The following is an 18,282-nucleotide window of genomic DNA, read 5'->3' as shown; positions in this document are numbered from 1 at the left end:
CTTCCCCTAGAAAATATGACTTCCCATAAAAAAATTCTTAGACTTAAGTACTTGACTATCAACACTGAATAAGTGCTGCATTAACTAAAAGCATTGAGAGAAAAGAAAGTTAGAGAGAAGTAGAGGGTGACTATTAGTTGCTTGCTGCTTAGCTACTCCACTTGGGTTAAAAGAAGTATTGTGATTAGAAGCTGCAATGTAATGATCTGCTATGTAGCTACTCCAGTTGGGTAATTTTTTTTTTCTTTTCCTTCTCTTGTTTGGGAATGTATGGGATTATGCAATCTTGAAGTTATTTTTCTTGTAGACATGACGCGAGGCAGAGGTCGAGGTAACACAACTCGTGCAAGCAAGACCTCAATTAGAGGTCGAGGCAGCACAAGTCGAGTTTATATGCCTACTGTTCCCATTCCCATAACTAATTCTCAACAAGGTGGTATCAATTCTTCTGTTGGACCAGATCATATTAACCAAAATCAAACATTAGCTCCTACTAATTCGCCTCCTGTTCAAACATCAGCTCATGGTAGTACTCCATCTGTTCATTTTGAAACACCTCATGTAATATCTAATCAGAGCAACGGAATAGGCGAAGGTGCATCTACTCAAAGAAACGTGATAGGGGAGGAGCCTACATCTAGCCAGAACAACACAATAGGTGAAGGTGAGAGTAATAATAATTCTGGACAGCGGACACTTATTTTTCTTTCTCATTCCGGGTAAGTTTGTACTTGCACTATTGTTATTTATATACTGTAATTTCTTCATGATAGACTTCATATAATATATTTCAACTTTTTTTCCAGTTTGGAACCATCAAATATTTGCTCTACTAGGATATGTGAGTCTTTCAAGAATGAACTTGATCCTAATGGAATTAATTGGAAAAGTGTCTCACAAGAAATAAGAGATTTTTATCTCGGAGAATTCGAGGTATATATTTCACCATTTTAATAAAAAATATTACATCACTTTTGAAGGTTGGATACTAATGTTGTTTACTTATAAAATTATTTTAGAAGGAATTCTATTGGGATCCTTCCATTGATAGTGAAGTGAAGATACTATGGCGTAAGAAGGCAGCGAGAAGGTACAGTGATTTTATTTTTTGCATAAAAAAAGGAGCAGTTCGGCCAAAATATGTTCCGGAAGAAACATGGGAAAGTTGGATGAGAATTTGGAAAGATCCCAAGGTTGTTGAGAAGTCAAAAATAAATTCAAAAAATCGGTGTGGTGGTCAGAATGCAGTTGCAAAGGGGACTCACACGGGAGGCTCTATTACTATTGGAGAGCATCGCAAGAGACTTGTAAGTATATTTTTGCACACCCTTAATTTACTTTATATGCATAATCTTAACCCTTCAGAACATTGAAGTGCCTTTGTATTATGTTTGCAATCCCGCAATTCGAGACTAGAAAATGCTTTCTCCTTAATACTTTCATGGGAAAGAATTGACAGTTGTTCTTGCATTTGAGCCTTCTCATTGTAACATTGAGGCATATCATCATATTATTTGTGCATTTCCTACAATTGTTCAACCAATTTTCTGCTTTGATATTTAATCTTGAGAATTAAATTCTTGGAGCTGCTCTTCTGCACACTGTACTGATTTTGAAAATCCACGTGTTATTGGTGGGGGTTTGTTTATGAAGGAGGGTTGCTCTTCAGCTGGCTCTTAACCATGATACATGGTGGCAATAAGTACTAACTATGAATATGAATAGTAGTAGATAATAACGTATTAAGCGGACATCCCATATAATGTTGTGTGTGCTGGGCAGTGTCTTGCTTTCTGAAGACACGACACTCCACAACACACAGATGGCAAAATATAACTTGTGAAGTGTCTCTATTATTGATAAGGCTTTGTTGCTATAATTGTATAGAACTTCTTTTTTACTTATTTGGTTGTTATGTACACTTGTGGTGATATGTATGTTTTACCACACACTAAATGTTTTAGACTCAACATATGAATTACTTCTTACTCAATCAAATTGAATGATCGTCATTTCTCGCCTTGATATGCTTGCTCACTGTTTTGGGTTCAAACAATATGAAACAGGGAAGCATATCTCAAATTCCCTCATGTTTTTAAGGTATTTAAACACCCAATTTAAATTTTTAGGTTTTGTGTACTACTGTTAAGGTTTGAATTAGTATTTTGTGGATGTAAGGTTAGTTCAATTAGCTTGCTTTTAGCTTATCCTTTTGTAATGAACTGCTAATCATGAATGAAAATTTCCAGTTTTCTACATCAATTTTGCCTGATTTTTTAGTTTTCTTCATTGATTTTGAGTTTTGTTGTTGATAAAGTTGAAATTGATGTAGTAATTTAGCGTGTTTGAAGATATTCAACGCCGGCTTAGGTGGTGGGTGAAGTTTAAGTGCGTCATGTGCTGCTAAAGTCTAAAATCAGAACACAGTTTTTTCGTACCTAAAGTTGTGTAGATATTTCCATTCAAAATTTCATCAAGTATAGCTGAAAATGGCACATATTGTTTTTTTTCTGTCATCAGTTATAGGAGGTAGTACATACTGCTGCCACAGTAGGTACATCCCAAGGAAATTTTTTGGTTTACTTGATGATTTTGAGTTTTTTGTGATTTTGAAGTTTCCCAAGTATTTTAGATTGTTTGATGCTAAAGATACTAGGAATAAGTATATTGAGGTTGTTGAAAGAGACCCGCGATTAACCGTTTTTATATCCCAAGTATTTTCACATTTTCATATGTTTTTAATTTTTTTTCCTTGTATAGGCTATTGAAAAGGGTCGAGATCCAACACCAAGTGAGTTACATTTGCATGTCCATACACATGGTCATGATGGAAAATCTTTTGTTGGTGAACGAGCTCGAGTTGTACATGTAAGTCCAATATTCTACAATTACATTCACTTTATATATTCGTTGGTGGAAAATTGTATAAATCATTTTATTTTTTCAGTTAACAGCCTCTCTCTATTTTCCCCACTTTTATACCCAAAGAATTATAGGTATATGTGTAGCATGTACAACTACTTATTGTTTGGACATCAGAATAGTTGAATTGCACAGTGAAGGTGCCAACAGTTTTTATGTTTCTAAAATAACTTGACATAGTCTGGTCTTCATATTTATATGGCACAATAAATACTTCAAGTTGTGCATTCTCTGTGGGTTAAAAAAAGGGCAACATAGACTTGAATATGCAAATAAAAAGTTATCTAAGATATCGGCATAAACTAGATGTGACTATTGTTATTGTTGTGGTTGTTATTAATGAATTTAACTGTTTATAATTCTCTTTAACAGGAAAAGTATCTAGAAATATTACAGAATCAAACACAAACTCAATCTAATGTTGATCAATTTCAAGCATATTATCAAGCCGCAGGAGGGGAAAAGAAAAGAAGGATATATGGTCTTGGATCGCAAGCAAAATCATTTTACGGGAAGAATTTTTGTGCCCCAGCTTCTGGATTTGATGTTTCATCCTCGATACCATGTATGAATGCTCAAACAACAACACCGGAAAATTTGGATGACTTTATGACGCGATTGATTCCTTCACTGACAGATCACATGCTTCCTGTGTTTGTTGAGCGGGTACGTGAATTGATTTCTTCGACCTCATCTCAGCCAAACACTCCTATGACACCCGTCATTCCTACTCCATCTAATATTGATGAGGCAAATGCATCGGTTTCTAATGAAGATTGTGGTTCTCCGATCTCTCTTAGTTAGTTTTGTTGGCTAGATATTAATTTTTGTTTGGAAATTATCGTTGGGGTTGTTTTAAACTTGGTTATACACTTCAGCTTTTTGTGTTTTGGATCTGGTAGAATATTAGTTTCTATGAATTAAGTTAATTTTGCAAATTTATAATATCTATTTGAATATGATTTGCGATAATATTTTTGTCACTAATGTATTTAAAAGTAATGGCGATGAAATTTTGTGACAATATTTTCGTCGCTATAAAAAGGTAGAAATGTATAAAAAGTAATGGCGACGGAATTAGCGACATATTTGTGATAATATTTTCGTCGCTATAAGAAGTAATGGTGACAAAATTAGCGACGGAATTTTCGTCACTACAAGAAAGGTAGAAATGTATAAAAAGTGATAGCGACGGAATTAACGAAAAAATTTCGGTCGTCAATACGATGACACAACGAAATAGCTTACAGAATTTGCGACAAAAAGTACAAATATAACGACGGCTTTTTTGGTCGTTAGTTTTAACAACGGAAGAGATCCGTCGCGCATCTGTCGCTAAACTTACGACGGATTTGTTTTTTTTTGTCGCTAAATGGTTAGCTACGCGCATTATACCGACGGATGAAAATCTGTCGCTATTCCGTCGCTAAACCAAAATAGCGACGGAATAAGCTATTTAGCGACGGATTTCATCCGTCGCTAAACATTGTTTTTTTTGTAGTGAAACATGCTATGTGTAGACGTTAATTTCTTTAGTTTGGCCACTTTGGTGACTAACAAACTATATAAATACAAAGCACACATAATATCATGAAATTTTGTGCATGTGAATAATTTTATACATTTTAGTTTGGCCACTTTGGTGACTAACAAACTATAAAAACATAATACATGCATCAGGTTGAAAAATCAGACCAATCTCTCTTGGAATACTGAATATGCCAATAAATAATGAATTGTACTAATCCACATATGCCAAGTGATCATAAACATGGTATGTGTGGACATTAATTTCTCTAGTTTGGCCACTTTGGTGACTAACGAACTATAGAAACATAATACATACATCAAGTGATCATAAATATTATATATGTAAACATTAATTTTTGTAGGCCACTTTGGTGACTAACAAACTATATTGCACTAAGTACCCACATAAATTATTACTTAGTATAATGACCACTTTAATTTGTTGCACAATTGATTCATTACCACATAAACTAAAAGGGAATAACAATATTATTTTAATAATAAAGTCAATAACTTGTGCAATAAAACAAAATTGTTCATAACCATCTTCACATATCGCACGATTTTTATTTTTTATTTTTAATCCCAAACTATGAACCATAAATATAATTTCACATATACATATCATGTAAATATTATTCATAAAGATGCAAGATATACGAAGATTTTCCGTTCAAATAATCTATGCTTTGATGCCACATGTTAGATTAAATACTTTAATACATAATATCAGGATCTTGAACATGATAATCTTACATAGAGATCGTTAGGGGCACATACCTGATGCGGAAGACATCATCACAAAGAGAAGCGGAAGCGTTAGTCGTAAATTGGTTTCTACCTCCTTGCCCTAACTTTATGTTACCACGACCGTCAACGATGGAATTAATGTAGAGAATATGTGGTAACCCTAATGGGTGGAGGGAGGACCAATTTATAGAGGTTATGACTTAATCTGGTACGTCCATCAAGTAACCAATGTACGAACGAGATCTATTCCTTATTAAATATTATTTATGGTATTACTTTGATTCCAAGTAAACTTGGGCCATAAGTAAGAAATAATTAATAGTAAATAAATAATAATTCTTACAGTCATGACGTATGACTAATAAATGTATTCATCTAGGGATAACTCTGTCATTGATGAACCATCTACTTAATCAGTCCTCTCTTTCTTGTCCTTTATATTTCACTAGTTATCTTTAATGTCTTCTAATTAACTTGTATATGGTGACATAGTAATGCATTAAATCTTCTTTTCAGATTATTAAGTTTTAATTTCAATATTTCACGTTACACCGAAATTTAATCCTTCAACAAAAGGTTCCTTATAATCACTAACAAAAAATTACAATATATAAATCATAAAGTTACAATTAATATTTAGAAAGTTCATTATTTTCTTATAGTGTCTAATATTTATAGTTTTGAATTAAACTACTTGAATCTTTATATGTACTCATAAGCTTTTGAACAACATAATCAATGTATTATATTGCAAACATGGTTAATATTTTATTAACTTGAAAGAAATATTCCAAGTTATATAATAAGAAATGGGAGCCATACTTTTGCATACGAAGTTATAAACTATGAACATATACTAATGGCTAGTTATATAATAATACCAAAGTCTTAGAGATCAAAAGTGAATGATTTATTGATTTTATGGTTGAACCACCCATATCTTTCATCAACGTCTATTGTGTGATCCAAATGAACTCCTATTACAATACCCACCCTTCATTCACTATTCTAATACTCATACTATCCTATTAGCCATAAAAAGAGGACATGCTTCCGATTATTGTTATCTCCTCATTATGCAATCCAAATCAAATTCTCCTACTACCCTTCGAAAGAAGGACATGCTGCCGCTTACCAAGCTACTATCCTTCAAAAAAAGGACATGCTTCCGGCTATTGTTTTCCATTTGTATTGGTCGATCATGCCATGTCTTGTATTGTCGTTGGGGTGCACTCATACTTTACGATTGAATAAGGATGCACTCATACTTTACGCTTGAATAAACACCTCAATTTTTTTAGTATTAGGTTGATTAAGGATTGAGATTTCTTCATTTTAGAGTAACCAACTTCAACTAAACAATTTTTTTTGAGTATTAAGTTTGATTAAGGACCCGGATTTCTAGATTTTAGAGTAACTAAATTTAACTACACCAAAGAGGGTCTGTTTTGTTTGTTGAGGTGACATCTAGGTTAAGTAAATAGCATAGTAAGGCTATTGCTATGTTTCCAATTATTAAATTTTTTTTTTCTCTCTCTTTATACTGACAGCTGTGTATAATTTGCAATGTCTTTTTTTTTTTTATCATTTTGTGACATCTTGCAAGTTGGGGACTAGGAAGAAGCTTAAAAATTTGGAAATAGTCTTTTTGGAAAGAATTAAAATTCTGGAAAATTTGGCTAAGTATGGAAAATAATGAATTTTTGGCCAACTTTGAACAGTTATAACTCCTAGCTCAGGATGATATAGGTGTGGTTCCAGTTATGGTTGCAAAGTTCGTGGATTGGTCTTTCCAACACCATCGATTTTGCTCGTTTATGAGTTCGTATGAGAGAGTTATGCCCTTTGAAAGTTGGGCAGTTGGCAGGGAATCCGTCCGGAAATTGTAAGGGTATTTTGGTCTTTTCCCTAGCCTTGTTTTTGGATTTATATTAAGGTGTAAGACTGATTTTTGATCAGTTTTTCCTTTTTTAAAAAGAGTAAGAGTTAGGGTTCTTGAGAGAAAAGGAGAGAAAGGAGAAGAAGAAGCAAACTTCGTAAAGATCGTCGTGGTTTTTCTTCGGGGGTGATCCCTAATAAGGTATGTGAGTTCATAGTGTTGGGTTGGTTCTTTCCCCCACACGCCAAGCTTGTTTAATTTCGAGAAAAGATTGAATATGTTTGTTGAAGTTGTTGGTTATAATTGTTGAAGTTGTAGTTGTGTTGTGTTGAAGTTCTTGTTGGTTTGGTGTATGTTTCGATTGGTGTTTGTGAGTTGAATCTATTGCATGTTGAGAGGTTTATGATCTTAAGTGTTTGGGGCTGGAAACTTTGATGTGTAGAAGGTTTAGAGTTGGAGAAAACTAAGGAGAAAAGTCAGTTTTCGTGGAAAAAGGGTGGGGCGTCGCGCCTGTCAGCGCGCCCCAAGAAGAGCTCTGAACTTTCCCCCTTGGGGCAGCGTGCCCATCAGAGCGCCAGCAGGCCTCCTCTGAAGTTTTTGGTTTGGCGCTCCGCGCCTCTCAGAGCGCCAAGAGCGCCAAGTTTTCCCATTCTTTCCCCACTTTCTCATACATGTTCCTAGATGTTGTACCTATGTTCCCAGTTGTTTCCAACACCCCAAGGTATGTTTAAACGTCAAGAACTCATCCATAACACGTGATCAAACACTTTGAATTCATGATTCCAATTCAAGGAGAGTTAGTTTCCAAGTCAAGTGAAGTTAAGAGTTGAGTTAGAAGTTAAAGAAGGGAGTCAAAGCAAGTCTTTAAAGCTTTCTAAGAGTCTTTGTTGAATGTTTTAACTTCATTTTAAGGCTCAAGTTTCAAGTTAAGTCAAGTTTCAAGTTAAGTCAAGAGTTTAAAGTTGAGTTCATTTCTCAAAAGTTATTAGGGAACTATGTATTACCAAAGAAGTTTCCAAATGTTTTTTACATTTGAGTAAGAAAGGAACTATGATTCCAAAAGAGCCTTTGGGCTAGTTTTCAAGAAAAAAATGAACATTGTTTCCAAGTGAGCCTTCGGGCAAAGTTTTGAGTAATTATCTCAAATAAAGAAAGATGTGTTTAAAACACTTATGAACTAAGTATTTTTGGGAGTAGTCTTGAGCACCGAATTGGGGACACGAGTTCATATTAACTCAACTCTCCATAAGAACCATGCGCCAACATGGGAGTTAACGGGTCATACTTTTTAGATGAATACGTAAGATTAAGCTAGTGGATCCACTTAGTAAAGTTAGCTTCCTATATCACGGCAAGGTATAGGATGGTCCTTGGGCAACGTGAGGTAAAACGTTGTATCACCACTAGGGCTCATAGTGGTGATTGTCGGTTAAAGAATCTCCCACTAAAGTTATATTACTTTTATATAAGTAAAGTCGAGTTGTTATTGTTTTATCTTTAACAAGCTAAGTTGATTACACTACTTTACAAGCTTTATATATTGCATGTGTCTTATTGCTTTATATATTGAGTTCATTTATTCATGAGTTGAACAGAGCCAAGGTAAGAGTTCTTTTGTACTTCTTCCAAGCTTAAGTTGTGGTTTAGCTTTCCAGCTCGCATACTCGTACATTCAATGTACTGATGTCAGTTGGCCTGCATCTTATGACGATGCAGACACAGGTACCCAGGGCCAACAACCGGTTCGCCGTTGATCCTGGTGAGCCTCTTTGCATTCCGGAGGACTCGATTATTTTGTTCTCTTAGTTTTGTTTTATTAGGATGTTGTGGGGTCTGTCCCAACATCCATCTCAGTATTATAGAGGCTTCATAGACAGTCAGTCAGTTGGTTTTGAGTCTCTCATCTTTGTATATATATGTAAATATTCTATTTTGAGACTCGAGTTTCCTTTTTGGCCAGATTTTATTTCAGTCAGGTTGTTTTAAAACCTTGCATTGCATTGAGTTTTTCGCTGAGTTAAGAAAGCCAGGCCAAGGGTTCGCTTGGGGGCCAGCAGTGGTCTTCGAGTGTCGGCCATGTCCAAGGTGTAGGCTCGGGGCGTGACACATTTAACTTTAATTCTTGATATACGCTGATTCAGACATTATATCATATTGGTTGATATATTGGTCGCATTGCTAAAAAATGTGTAAATATCATAGATCACATTGTTGGTCCTGATTATAAATAGTGCAAGTAATTAAGAATTCATGGGGTAAAGAAGACATTCTTGCTCTATAGATTATTGGTAAGTATATAATCTGTTGCAAAGCTTTTATATTGCATCAACTGAAGCTTCGTAACCTTTGTTTATCATACGCGAGTAATGTATTGCCTTTATGGACCTAATTCCCAACAAAGTTATTTTCTATTCAATGTCTTAAACTCTATCCTCATATCTCTTAAATTATAAATCTGTGAAAGGAGGAAATTAGATATTTCTAAACCGGACTTTGATAAAACAGAGGAAATACTGATACATTTTCTTTTGATAAGCAGAAGAATCATTTGTTCTTAAAGAAGCTTCATCTCCATTTCCCTTCCCTTTTGCCGTTAACATTGATGAACAATCTACTCAATCAGTCCGCTATTTCTTGTCCTTTATTTCACTATGATTCCTAGACATTTGTTATATATTTTTTAGAGTTTGTCCTATATTATGTCGGATTTAAATGAACGGGCTTGTTTATGTCGCCAATACCTAATTTTGGCCTAAAACTTTGATCCTTGAGGTCAACAATCTTCTATTGGAGAGGAGTACTGACACACAAATTCCAGAAGTTAGTTAGAAAAGACATGTCAACAATCCTAGTCAACAAAGTTGTTATAGGAGTTAGTTACATGTACGGTTAGTTAGTTAGGAGTGGTTACAAGCTCAACTGTATTCCAATGCATTCAATAGTAACAAGCTGTGATAGGACTGTTTAGCCACATTCTCATCTCAGCCTTCTCCGGCCCATTTCTGGTGTGAGCGCACATTAGAAATTCACACGGCCCTATTGTGCTCCTAGAGAAGACCTAAGATGATAATGGTCAAGTCTCCGAGCAATTCTCTTAAGGACGATGTCTCTTACTTGTCAAATTACAGTAATTTCCAATATAATTCAACAAATAACATCCAAGGAAAGAAAAAACTCTTGAAAATTAAGGTTTCCCCTTCTGTAATGCAGTATAAGATTAGATGTTCATGACTTCATCTTGCTAGAAATTACATTTTGGCATTTGGTAGCTAAAAACTGAAGACTTATCTAAATATCCAAGGCTAACATATAGTTGAAGCTAAATAATACAGAATCCGCTACACAAGAATCATGATGATGAGAAAGAGGGTCCCCGGCATACTATTTTTTTTGATGGTTCACATATATTTTCAATTTAGGAGATGCTCGAGGAAACCCCATCAACTCCTTTGAGGATTTGCTTTCATGAACACTTTCTGCATCTTCATTAAGGACGGTTATCAGGAGTAACGGTGCAGAGGCAAGTATAAACCGTACAAAGAACATTTCAGTTGTTGAACCATGAAAGTTTTTTATTATCAATCTTTGAAGCTTGTGGAGTAGTCCTAGTGTCCTGTAGGCTGGTCCTTCAAAATGGTTTACATTTACTTCGATGCCACCTTTCTTCTTCGAGCTCAACCAAAAAACAAGGTTATCCAAATTGGGAGAAATTCTAAGCATTCGTAGAAGAGCAAATATATGATCTTCATCATCAAAATCAAACTCAATTAACAAGAGAGTCCTCAAGTTGTTGAGGTATGTGGGGAACCTCTCTGCTTCAGTAGTAACAGACTTGAGGTAGTAAGTGTGCAGACCAAAATTACGAACTTCAGGCCAGCACTTGAGAAGATAGGTCATGTTTTTCGGTTTATCTTGATTTGTTCTTGATGATGTAAGTATAACTGTTGTCAGCATCCGACAATCCATGTAATGACCCAACTCAAGGGTTTTGGTTCTCATGGTAAAGAATAATATTTGGGAAAGTTTTGGAGCATATATTTTCGAGTTAGGAAAGCCAATACACAACTTAACTTGCAGAAACACAAGGTCTGGCATCCACAAGAAAGAAGTTGTAACGTCTAAATGTAAGACAACTTTAAGTAGTGAAAGGTTTTTGAGCATGTGGAAACCCGTAAAGCTGCATGTCGGCCTGAAAGTGCAGTTGGACAGGCTCAAACTTTCTAGTTTATTTATGCCGTACAGGCAGGAAGGCAATTTATAAGGAGCATTGTTGAGAATCAGACGATCCTTGTCTAGATTCTCAAGGGTGAGATTCATGATACCGTTTCTTGACAACAAAAGCAACCATTCATCAATAACTGAGTGCTGAGAAGAAGGTATTGATGAGATATTGACGAGGAATGTCTTAATGGCTCCACAATGTTGCAACAGAATTGTATTAATGACGTCTATTATTAATGGCTTGTTGTGGCAAAAGTCAGCAGAAAATACAAGCTTGGGAATTGAAACCCAAATATGTTTCCACGGTCTAGACAAAACACTCATTCTTGCCGCTTCTTCCACAGATAAGTACTCCTGAATCTGGTGTTTGACATTAATAGGGAGATCTGTAAGTCTATCAACTTTGTCCCTTTCAACTTTAAGTTTCTTAAGGCAGCTACTGATCATTGCCACTTTGAATTCTGAATAGCTGGAAAGAAAAAAAAACGTTAGAATATAAGATTATAAACATGCTTCAACCTCATGTCTAAGACAAAAATAAATCGGAGGTCTAACTTAGTTGAATGATTGTTAAACAACAGAGGTGGACTTCAGACTTGTATTTATTGAAATTTTAGTAGTTTTCACATACTTTTATCACAATAAACATCCAGTTATAGAATGTATATTATTCTAAACAAGTAAGAGATGTTACACAAATTAAATCATCCAAAATCTGAAACAACTACTTGTGACACAAAACGGTAGTTACAGATTAAAAACAAAACTTTTTGGTGAATCTTTAGATCCAATATCATCTATGTAATACGAAACAGATAATTTAAAATTAACTTTGTAGAGCATTCTTCGAATTCAACCATTTGCAAAGAGAAAAGAAAAGAAAAGAAACAAAATACCTATGATTTGAAGAATGCTTCAGATAGAACGGCGACGATGTGTGTTTGTCTCAGAAGCAGCTCTCCATTGTGCGGCCTATTGATTTACTTTTCAAAGTTATCAAAATTATAATGGTTTGTTAGCGGAGTTTCAGGACTTATAATCTTTAAATTAAAATTTTTTAGTCTTATTTTTGTTAGTTTTTATACATTATATAAAAAAATATAATAAATCATAATTTTTTACAATTTAAAATATTTGAAAACATAATAAATTTAAGGGTTACTTTCGCAAATAGCCACTATAGCAAACTTAATTATGGTCCATAGCTATTGTTTGCATATTTACAGGCTGTAGGTACAGTTTAATTCGCGGATATATTTGTATAATTCAGTTATTTTTGTATAAACTCGAAGTAATGAATTTATACAATTATAAACATCAGAAGTGTAAACACTTATACAAATTCCGAATTATACAAATTCCGAATTATACAAACGTGCGAATTATACAAAACTAAAATTTGAGCAGTGTAATTATATCTAAAAGTAGATCGCGAATTGTAATTAAGGCAAACTATAGTTGTGTTAACTAAGTAACTAATATATGTTTGCTTATACACATAATTTTCCGTAAATTTAATTGATTCTTGAAAATTTTGTCATTGTTACATAAAATGGAATAGAGGAAGTAACTTGTATGGTTTGAAAATGACGTAAAAATATTATAAATCACAATAATTAACAACTTGAATATTTAAAAACATGTAAAAAAATTGTTGACTCTTTAAAATTCTATATGTGCCATATAATGGGACAAAAGAACTGATATACATTATTTGAAAATTACATAGAATCTATATATATATATATATAAGCTGGATAATAAGTCCGCTGATGTGGCATAGCTCATTGGCCAGTATTATTATTTCTCTATTTTCTCAGAATTTTGAATTTTTTTCTTCAATTTCTGTTAAAAAGTTTTTATAAAAAATTATTCTCTTTCTTTATTATTAGCATTTATTGCAGTTAATGAATAATTCCAATACTATTTAACAATTATTTAATTGAAGAAATTACGTGTTATATTAATAAGGAAAGGGAGTAATTTTACCATATTATTAATAAGGAAAGGGAGTAATTTTACCGTGTTATTAAATAAGGAAGGGAAGTCATCTTACGTAGCCGTTACATTTGGATTAAATAAATGCAATAAATGCTACTAATAAAGAAAGAGAGTAATTTTTTATAAAAACTTTTTAACAGAAATTGTTGGTATTATATTACAAAATAATTGGAATTAACTATATATTTAAAATTTAAAATTAAATTAGCAGTAACACAAACGTTAGCACTACGTTTTAATTTTTTAAAAAGACGTTAGCACTATATTTTAATTTTAAAAAAAACGTTAGCGCTAATTACAACACTTCATAATTTTTTAATAATTACAACATTAATGATTATATTTAATTTTTAATAGCTATTTAAACTCTGTTAATCCTCAATATTTTTCTAAGCATATTCTCGCCACAACTAATTAAATTCATTTACTTATTGTTCCTTTGAGAAATAAGAGGCTGTTCCTTAAGGCTTGAAGTACATAATCATTCTTTATTCCATTAATAATTTTCCTGTTCTCTGTGATTTCTCTTCTTTTTTTTTAAAAAAAAAATACCTCTAACTATAGATGTTAAAATTGTGGAGTGATATTCAGCCGTAAGTATTTATATTACATTATTACTTTATATTTTATGCATAACTGTATTGTTACCTCATTTTTTTAGTGTTTTGAGCTTATTATAAATTTTATGTGTACAGAAAATGTGTTGAACGAACATGATCGAAAAGAGGAGATTTTGGCTCCTTTTGAAGCAAAGGTACAAAGATTGAAGGATGACTACGTCCTCACCTCGTGAGAAACACATGCGAAGAAAAAAAATAAGAGATTTAAAGTCGATCGGGCTCGCCACTGGTGTTCCCAAGTACAAGCCAAGAAGGATTATCTCAATGAGTTTGGATTAGTTATTTGATTCCTAATGAAGTTTTATTGTTTTATTTTTAGTGAAAGAAATTTCCGGAAAACAATTATTTTGTACTATATAATAAAAGAAACAAACCTACTACTATTAGAATCACATACAAAAAATCGTATTTAAAAATGAAATCTTTTTATATATTTTTCATTTTTTAAAGAAGATATAATAATAAAAAGAATACCGTTCATCTATATTTCATGAATATTTATAATTGTTTTTTTTTTATGCATAAACATGAAGAGTTCATCATATTTGTTTGACAAAATTTGTATTTTAAAAAATCTTTACTAAATTGATTAATATACCGCGCGAAGCGCGGCTATGTTTTCTAGTAAACTATAAATCACAATAATTAACAACTTAAAATACTTAGAAGACATATAAAGAGTCGATTGTTTCTCAAAATTCCATAAATGTATATAAATTGAAAAAAGTAGTAAATAACATATATTATTTGAAAATGACATAAAAAAAAAATAACCCCATAGTAGACCTCATACAAGCACTCTCCCAATCAAAGATTATATCTGAAATACCCCTTGTTCAGTCTAATCATGAAATTCTCTTTTGCCTTTTAACTCTAAAGACTACACCTCTTTGTGTTTGAGTTCTTAAAGAACAATGCTATATTTGATAACTATAAAGGGTGGTAAAGGAATATTTAGTGGTAATGATGTTTTGGTTGGGTGAACGCAAAGAGGGTTGCATGACTAGTAATGTCAAAATGTGTTAAAGTGGAAAAGAAGAATGAACTGATAATAACAAGTGGATCTGAAATAAAGTGAGAAAGTAATAATTCTAGAATATTAGTTAATGTCAAGCATGATTTGGTATTGACCTTATATCGATTAATGTGACTTGAATGTAATAAGTAGGATAATAAATTAGGGATAATTTCAGAGACCTAGATCTCTTCAGATTTCGCTTTATAACACTCACCTCTATGTGATTTACGATATTACGTTTACCTCTTTTATTTTCATTTTCTTGTAACCATTCTTTAAATCTATTTAAAATAAATATAAATTGATTTAAATTTGACAATTTTACCCTTCTATAAATTAATTTCTTCATATTAATAAATATATATCAAAAAATAAAATACAATCCGATAAGAACGTTCTTGTTCTAGTTATACATTTCCATGAGCTAAGAAGAAAAATGATCCAAGAAATAGAGATAAATTCCAAACACAATATGTACTCGCATGTCACCCAATGCTAACATGCAGTTGAAGCTAAATAATACATGATCCACTACACAAGAATCAAGATGATGAGAAAGAGGGTCCCTGGCCTTTTTTTTATTTTTTATTGTTCACATATATTTTCAACTAGTGAATTTGATCACGCGGTTTATAAAAAAATTAATAAATAAATAAAAATAATATTTTTATAAATTCATATAGAAGAAATAAATTTTGATTTTATTATATTGATTAAAACACAAAATAATATTGTAATTGGTGTTAGATGAACATCATTTAAAAATAAATAAATTAGCATTTCAAATGAAAAAAATGAAATAAAACCTATTAAAACTAAAATCATAAAAAAAACAAACACACAACATATTTTTTAACAAAGTGAAGTACAAATGACATTACTATATACATATTTGATATAGGTTTTGAGACAATATATTGAAAAGAGCACAAGTTTTTTTCTTTAAAAAATTGATGAATCATTGTATGTACAATAATGTAGTTGTATAAACAGTGATACTTACTCATAGCATTTCTAAGAAAACTTGCGTAGTTATGCTTTCTATACTCATTTAGCATACTTTTATGGTGACAATTGTCACGGATTTGGAGTCTTACTAAAGCTCCGTGTGACACTTGACAACTTACTCACTAATTTTTCAAGATCTTGTAAGCTCAAGTAAGCCCTTTGAACTTAAGATCGCTAAGAGAATGAAAAGAAAGACTTAGAAAGCTTTGGAAGAAGGCTTTTGTATTTCTTGTGGAATGCTTACAACTTGGTTGGATTGCTTGCTTCAAGCTTGGATGACTTACAAATGAATGCCCCATCTATTTATAATACATCTAGGGGATAAAGTATGATTAAAAATTACTTGTCAAGTCCCTACAATATTTACACTTGGGTCCCATTCTAGAATACTCTACAAATTCTAGGAAATTCTAAAGCTTTCTTGGAAATTCTCTAGGGAGTTCTAGAGTGTTCTACTAACCTCCCCACAACTCTAGATTCTTCTCCCTTATTCCGGTGCCAAATTTGAACTGTGAAGTGGCAAGACATGACACTCTTCCCCACCTATTGATCCGACGACCGCGTCGTATTGTCGCTGCATCGACAACCGAGTCTTACCTTCTTATACGTGTGAACAATAGTCTATTGACTCGATCAACGCCCTCATGCAACTCCTTCAGTTGTTTCCTTATGTCTTCTAGCTCGGTCTTATGCTCTACCTCCTTCCTAGGAGGCAAACGCCTTGGCGACTTCTCCAACATCACGACCTTGTTCTTTTTTAGAACCTTCTTCGTGCATGGTGGCAAGGACCCTTTAGCACCATTGTCTTCTTTTGAACTTGCAGTGGTGGCTATGAATGTTGACTCCTTCCTCTTAGGGTTTCTCTCGAGTTGCATAGTTGTTAGACGGACTTATTCTTCCGTCTTTGGTACCTTAATCGAGGGCACCATATATGATCCTCCTTGCTCCATGACTAGAAGTCGTTGGAGGTAAGGGTCGATCACCGCGTGGCACTCTTGGAAGAACTCCTGCCCTAGAATGTTATCAAAGAGGTCTAAAGGAGTGACGGTGAAATTGGTCTTACCTTGCCACTCGCCTAACGTGATGCTTACTCTATATAGGCACATAACTCCACACACGGGACTCGGTGGTGCATTGACCGTCCTAGCGTTACTTGGACTGTAACTCAGCCCCAACTTTGTTATTGTCGTTTTGGTCATGATGTTGGCCTCTGCACCCGTGTCGACCATAGCACATGCGGGTCTTCCATTAATCATGAGGTCGACATATTGCGCATCGTATCCTCTTGGCTTATCTGGCTGCTTCGTGATGGCTCCGCATAGACCTATTAATCCCAACTGCATCGTCTCTGCATCTTGATCTTATTCATGTTCATCCTTTTCTTTCCGCTCTCGCAGGATAGCACTAAGGCTCTTCAGTTCAGGGAACCTAGCATAGCCATGCGGCCCACCACATATATAACAACCATTTCTTTTGGTTGTTTCTGCCTTTCTCTCCGTGTCACCATGACATTCATACTTCTTGCCATCGAACCTATAAGTATCATAATTCTTGGAACGTGGCCGCTGCTCCTCGACTTTGCTACGATCTCCCCCACCATGGTCATGACTACCTCTCACTTCCTTTCAATTGGCTCTGTCGAGCTTTTCATGCCTGAAGTTTGTCAAAGCTTCGGCCTGCGTGATCACTTCATCGATAGTCCAGACTTGTCGGCATTCCAACTCCGTCCTGGCCTAATTTTTGTAACATCCGACAATTTGAAGTGGCTTTGAAGAAGCTTGAAATTTGGAAATAGTCATTTTTGGAAAAATTTAAAATCTGGAAATTTGGCAGTCCAGAATCTGGAAAATTTGGCTAAGTTCAAAATCTGGAAATTTTGCTGAGTGTGGAAATCAGTGAGTTTTTGGCCAACTTTGAGCAGTCATAACTCTTATCTCAGGATGAGCCAGGAGTTGTTCCAGTTATGTTTGGAAAGCCCTTGGACGATCTTTCCAACGCCACCGAGTTTGCTCGATTCCGAGTTCGTATGAGCGAGTTATGCCCTTTGAAAGTTGGGTAGTTGGCAGGGAGTCCGTCCGGAAATTTAAGGGCATTTTGGTCTTTTCACAAATCATTTCTTTTGAGGTTATATTGTGTGTTAGGCTGATTTTGGATCATTTTATCCCATTTTAAAAGAGAAAGAGTTAGGGTTCTTGAGAGTGGAGAAGAGAAGAAGAAGAGAAAAAGAGGAGAAGAAGAGGAGAAAGGGAAGATCAAGCAAGATTCTTCAAGATCATCATGGATTTTCGTCGGGGGTGATCCCTATCAAGGTATGTGAGTTCTTAGTGTTGGGT

At 34.0% G+C, this 18,282-nt stretch overlaps 2 protein-coding genes across 2 annotated transcripts in view; both read right to left on the bottom strand.

Moving 5' to 3' along the window:
• LOC125816015 (probable inactive poly [ADP-ribose] polymerase SRO2) overlaps window positions 1-18,282 on the bottom strand; it is a 103,665-nt gene that overhangs the window by 16,506 nt on the left and 68,877 nt on the right. The gene's annotated exons all lie outside the window — the stretch shown is intronic.
• On the bottom strand, window positions 10,463-16,824 carry LOC125814028 (F-box/FBD/LRR-repeat protein At1g13570-like). The gene is made up of 2 exons (XM_049493502.1): window positions 16,547-16,824; window positions 10,463-11,771 (listed from the first exon to the last, which is right to left on the bottom strand). Exons 1-2 carry the CDS (start codon window positions 16,822-16,824, stop codon window positions 10,463-10,465), a joined length of 1,587 nt encoding a protein of 528 aa, XP_049349459.1.

The sequence above is a fragment of the Solanum verrucosum genome, unplaced genomic scaffold (genome assembly GCF_900185275.1).
Source record: "Solanum verrucosum unplaced genomic scaffold, falcon-dt-bn FXZP01000085.1, whole genome shotgun sequence".
Classification (NCBI taxonomy): domain Eukaryota; kingdom Viridiplantae; phylum Streptophyta; class Magnoliopsida; order Solanales; family Solanaceae; genus Solanum; species Solanum verrucosum.
This window is presented reverse-complemented; position numbering and strand designations above follow the sequence as displayed.